Source organism: Procambarus clarkii, chromosome 2 (assembly GCF_040958095.1).
Source record: "Procambarus clarkii isolate CNS0578487 chromosome 2, FALCON_Pclarkii_2.0, whole genome shotgun sequence".
NCBI classification, from domain to species: domain Eukaryota; kingdom Metazoa; phylum Arthropoda; class Malacostraca; order Decapoda; family Cambaridae; genus Procambarus; species Procambarus clarkii.
In genome coordinates this window covers 19,008,389-19,014,874 of record NC_091151.1, presented here as the reverse complement: position 1 = coordinate 19,014,874, position 6,486 = coordinate 19,008,389, and the positions used below count along the sequence as shown (strand labels likewise).

At 38.2% G+C, this 6,486-nt stretch overlaps 1 protein-coding gene across 1 annotated transcript in view; it reads left to right on the top strand.

Annotated features, from left to right (window-relative positions):
* Window positions 1–3,186: 3,186 nt before the first annotated feature.
* LOC123751102 (beta-1,4-galactosyltransferase 4-like) overlaps window positions 3,187–6,486 on the top strand; it is an 84,490-nt gene continuing 81,190 nt past the window's right edge. Inside the window, exon 1 of the mRNA XM_069328283.1 lies at window positions 3,187–3,519. Within this exon, the coding sequence (XP_069184384.1) occupies window positions 3,255–3,519 (265 nt within the window). The 5' untranslated portion in view covers window positions 3,187–3,254. The remainder of the gene's footprint in view (window positions 3,520–6,486) is intronic.

Genomic DNA, 6,486 nt, shown 5'->3' with positions numbered 1-6,486 from the left:
CACCAATGTTGATGGGTAGGGTGGGAGAAATTGTATTATTCACAGAAACATATTGGAGCCTGTCAGTAAGGTAGGACTCGAGGTATTGTAGGGAGTGTCCTCTGACTCCATAATGATGTAATTTAAGAAGAAGGTTATGGTGGTTGACAGTATCAAAAGCTTTACGCAGGTCCACAAATAACCCAACAGGGAACTCCTTTTCATCAAGAGCTGTATGAATCGAGTTAAGCATACTAATAAGTGCATCGTTAGTGCTTTTTTTGGGTCTGAAGCCATATTGGCAAGGGCTAAGTATATTGAGTTTGGCTAGATATGAGTAAAGCTGCTTATATATAAGTTTTTCAAAAATTTTTGACAAGTTTGGCAGGATTGATATAGGTCTGTAGTTGTTAACATCTGAGGGGTCACCACATTTGTGGACAGGCGTTACTCTCGCTTTTTTTAGAATATCTGGAAAGGTTTGGAGTTCAAGTGACTTGTTGAAGAGCAAAGCAATAGCAGGGGCTAAAGATCTGGAGGCTTTTTTGTAAATTAAAGTTGGTATCTCCTCAAGGGCACCAGACTTGGTTTTAAGGGAAAGGATCTTTACCGCGTAAAGACCGACGTCAGCTCCTCCATGGGAAAAGTCACTGGCACACCGTGAACACTCACATATCTCAAGGACCCCCAGGGATCCGAAATCTCCACGGTCACAGCCAAATCAAGAAGAGTAAACGTGCGGGCATCCCAGCACGCCACAAACTACCAGTAAAACAAAGTCGTGGCGAAGGACACTGCCACTCGGGTAGGCGAGAGCTTTTCCAACCCTAACAAATCAGGGACGTCCACACGGAGCACATCCAACAGCACTACTTTCCCAATGGGCCAGTTCACAGCACCAGAAAAATCCAAGCACATCGTGTCAACCCGCCGAACGCGGGCATCACCACCAACAACCATACCGCCAGCCGTGTACACCGCACCGCAAACCGCAACCGCCCCCTCTCAACACCAGGCAACAACTGGCAGGTCAGGCGAGCACGTCTTGACCCTCTGGCGACCAACAAGCGAATCCTCAACCAGTATTCATATAGTAGTTACAGAGTTCAGCAGTCAGTCAATGTGGGGCCATTCTACAATATAATGTTCAAGGGAGTGCACGTTTTCTCTTTCACAAAGTTGACACATTGTGTACTCGACATATGGGTTTTAAAAAAGCAGATTGACAGACCCCCCATTACTGTGAGGCAATACAATACTGCGAGTGTACTGGGCAGATGCTAAGTTGCACACACTCATTAAATTAAAAAAAATGCATAGGCCTTTGCAGTGTGAGAATTGGGAAAGAGTTGAAGTAACACTCGAATTCGACAAAAATATAACAATTTACTCTATAATAAAGAAATAACATCTGAATTACAAAAACCCCTGATTTACACCACTTGGGTGATACACAAGAGAAAGAATAACACACGAAAGATTACGTAAACACAAAGAGAATAAAATATGTGACTGAGAATAGTTACACTGAAGACAGCACATCCTGGGCACGGAACGTCTGGCAGAACAGCTGACTTCATGACCACTCGTAATGTCATAATCCCAGAGCATCTGAAGAGAGACTGAAGATGACGGCTCGGGTCAGGTGTACTTATACCGCTGTTGGTGACGTCACATCATTTGTCAAAGGTGGCCGGAACAGGTCATCGCAGAATAATAAGCAATCTTTAGCTTACAACTGCCAACCGGCGAGCACACCTGTGATGGGATGACGGGAGGTTAGGGATGTACGCTGGGAGTATTGTCTAAACAGGTGTCTGGACTTTGATTGAGCTTCAGAACGGCTGATTTACGATTATTGTAGTTCTCGTTGTGTCGTAAGAAGGCTATCAACGACCAGGGTGAGAGTGAAGGGGCAGCTTACCCGGCAAGGCAAGTGAATTATGTGACAATATATATATATATATATATATATATATATATATATATATATATATATATATATATATATATATATATATATATATATATATATATATATATATATATATATATATATATATATATATATATATATATATATATATATATATATATATATATATATATATATATATATATATATATGACAATGTCAGACCACGGAGGAAAAATGAAACAGAAATTTCCTTAAGTACTTTCGTATATTAATACATCTTCAAAAGGACTCCTTCTGAAGATGTATTAATATACGAAAGTACTTAAGGAAATTTCTGTTTCATTTTTCCTCCGTGGTCTGACATTGTCACATTTTTAATCACGTGTTTATTTTCGTGATATACACACACACACACATATATATATATATATATATATATATATATATATATATATATATATATATATATATATATATATATACATATATATATATATATATATATATATATATATATATATATATATATATATATATATATATATATATATATATATATATATATATATATATATATATATATATTAGTATATTTTGGTAGCAGTCTTTCCTGTAGACATATTTTATTAAATATGACCGAAAAAGTAAGATTAATAATTCTAACACGAATTTTCTCAATCTTTCGTACATTATGCTTCACTGTTGGAGGTAAATCAAAAATAGAAATAAAAATGAATTTTGGAGAAGTGATTTTTGATTTACCTCCAACAGTGAAGCATAATGTACGAAAGATTGAGAAAATTCGTGTTAGAATTATTAATCTTACTTTTTCGGTCATATTTAATAAAATATATATATATATATATATATACATATATATATATATATATATATATATATATATATATATATATATATATATATATATATATATATATATATATATATATATATATATGAAAAACTTGCCCAATTTTATTTCAAGCTTAATGAAAATTGACAGGATTGAGGAGGGGGCCACTTATGATGCAGATATTTCTTAAGGTATGGTACTCGGGCCTACCACAACTGGCTTATACAGTCAGATTCTCGATGTTATATGTGTGAAAAGTGGGGAATTAGGTCCCATGTGTCTGGCCGCCTTCCTCGTACTGTCAGACATCCTGTTTCACACATATATACATTTATAAAGAATGTATACAAACTTATGTTGTTACAAAAGCAGACTTAGTTCGCACACCTTTATTTCTTCCCCTTGTTAGAGGTGATCGTGTCTGGAAGAAGAGAAAACCACGTAAGTCAGACTTTGTGTGACATCTGATCGACGCCAACACTGACCAGTGTCAGTATACTCATCATGGTGAACATCAATGATTCGCCAGACCAGTCTTCCAATCACAGATATCCTAGGATCAGCAGGCAATGTACAGGCCGAGTTATGACGTGGCTTGGTGGTTATTCGGCACGTAAAGTGGTAAAAAAGACAGCTGTAGCATACCTGTTGATAACTACAATGATAGTGATGGTGTGTGTGATGGAGAGCAGCAGACCTGACTTCCATGTAATGCGAGCTTACAACACTCCCTCACTGCCTGGCTGCCCCTCTACACCTCCACACCTCCGTGAGTACTTAGCCCACAATATTATTTGTATAGGTTCCTAGTAACATTATTACCATAATAAAAGATTCAGTACAGAAGGTAATCAAGAAAATCGAGAACATAAATGTTTCAAAAGCTGTTGAATTGGAACAGCCTTCCATTAGATACAAAACAAGGTTGTTTATTGATAACCTCATACGATAGTCTACAATGACGGTGACATATCATGAAATAAATGAACTCAAAATTGTTTGACTCAAAGCAAATTTTATGTGTTCAACTATTTAGGAATAAATTGTTCTGAACATTAAATATGTTCAACTATTTAGGAATAAATTGTTCTGAACATTAACTATGTTCAACTATTTAGGAATAAGTTGTTCTGAACATTAATGTATTTGAAACAAGCAAAAAAGAATGATCACATATCTGTAAGACAACTAATGTTATATGTATGGTTATTTAAGAGGATATGCAGAATTGCACCTATAAACCTTTTTCACTGACATGTTCACCATGCTTGGTACTAGAGAGAAAAAATAATAGTTTACCGTGGAAAATGTCTTGAAAGTGGCCATAAATTATGCAATTGAGAATAATTCACATGATGTCATCATTCCTACCGACTCTTAAATCTTCGCTCCAGGCATTGTTGCCCAACCACTTGGGCAGGACTGTAGAGCGACGGTCTCACTACATGCATGTCGGCGTTCAATGCCCGACTGCCCAAGTGGTTGGGCACCATTCCTTTTTCCCTGTTCCATCCCAAATCCTTGTCCCGACCTCTTCCAAGTGCTATATAGTCGTAATGGCTTGACACTTTCTCCTGATAATTCCCTCCCTCGCTTCAGTCATTGTTATCCAACCAGCACAGAGATAATATCCAACTCATTACAGAAATCCTACATAGGAAAAGAAGCACAGAATCTAGGGCTGTCAATCACCCTAAATTGGATACGAAGTCATATTGGCATAGATGGTAATAAAAAGGCAAACTTCCACTGCTCTACCTGTTGATCAGATTAAAATATCTCCAAGTTTTTCACAGATTAAGGAGCAAATCAAGAAGAAAATACTCCCAACTATCAAACGTTGCCACAGAGCCAAAGTAGCGGAAGGAATATCCACTGCGATGTGGTACAAACAAGCCACTGGGTACTACTCTTTCAAGCCTAGCAAAAAGATATCCAAAGACATTGCAGTAGCCATACATAGACTCAGACCTTGTTACTAGTGCTGCTGGGAGGTAATAAACCCTATGGTTAAAGAGTGTCATATCTGTGGAACAGATGCAGATGCGCCACTATTGCATTACTGCCTGGAATGTGAGGCAACTGGAACCCTGCGCAGCAAACTCAACATTCATCCAACGAGAGCAGCTGCATTAGATGCAAAATCCACAGCGACTATAATAGTTAGAAAAGCAGTTGAAGATTGGGACACACTGTGCATCTATATCCGCCACCCAGATAATGTTATTAAAACAAGACTAAAACCAGTGCGTTAGAACAGAAGCAGAAATGAAAAGACATCTAAAACAATAACAACAATCAATGAAGACTAAGCCACCCTTTGGGTGGCTTAGTCTTCATAAATCAATCCTGTCTCCCTCCATAGCGACTACAATGATTAAAAAAGCAGTTGAAGAATGGGACCTCTACTAGCCCATTCCCATTAGCCATGGAAATGGTTAGTGAATACTGAGCATCGATATCCACCACGAAGATAATGTTATAAAAACAAGACTAAAACCAGTGTAAATCCAGTCTGCACCACTGAGGTTCCCTTTGTGCTGGACACCCAGCTATAGCCAAACTTCTCTTGATGATGTCATTCACTGTTTCATGTCTGGCACTCTCCCTTGTGACTTATGCCAGATGAAACCAAGGCTGCTGTATTGGTCTGCCGACGCATAGCAGCAGATACACCAGTGTTCGGTGGAGAAAGGGGCAGCAAGGCGAAGGGCAACACCAATGTTTAGGTCCCGATGATTCATACGGGTGCCTAAGGCGGAATTAGCAACAGCCAACAGGAAGTTCCTGGCATGGGGAGCTTGCACAGCTAGGAGACGCACTTTATCCTTCCCAGAAGCTGCCTCCAACATTGATGTGGCAATGTTCTCCACTATTGGGCCATTTGGCACGTTTACAGTCGATTGGAAAGGTTGGTCGAGGTTGAGAGTTGATAAGAATGTCCCATCCGCTAATTTTGGATCATAAATCCCAATGGAGTCTCTTGGGTATTCTGGCAGTGTCTCATTCACTAATTGACCTGTAATACTGGTCGAGGATAAGAATGCCGGTAATGCTAACTGTGTCACCTTGCGAATACCTATACCCCCGAGTCTAACGAGGACCGTTGCTTGGTTCCATTGGTCATCTTGCAGGGAGAGGTTTAACACTTGCATGGTTGTTGACTTTAGGAGTGCGTCATATTTTGTTAATTTTGGGCTGTCGAAGGAGAGAGCACACCTTAGGAAATATGTAAGTGTGGGCAAAGCCAGGCACCTTTTGAGGAGGTACAAAGCATCGTCAGCATCCAAAGCCCCTATTCGTCCCTCCATCCTTCTTAGCTGCCATATTACACGATTTTTAATTATTGTTTAATGTCAACCAAACATTTTTTACTAGTTGTTTATAAGAAGGACTGCAACTGTTCTATGTTTCAGTATCGCACCCTAAATAGAAAGGGAGTTATTGTTATTTTTTGCCTTTTTTCCAACGAATTTTACACATTTTCAATATATTTCACAAACCACATGTTTCAAATGAAATCATTTTATGACACTCATCTAATACATTAGCATATAAAAGAGGATTTGTATTGAAAGGATTATCCAAAATATGTTTAGTTTTACTAATACAGGTAGTCAAAGTTCCCCCCAAAATATATGCCAATATTTCATGTTTGAAAATGAAGTATAAAATCAATAAATGAACCTAGAAAAAGTGCTTAATATAGTCTGTAGAGACGTAAACTCTACATATA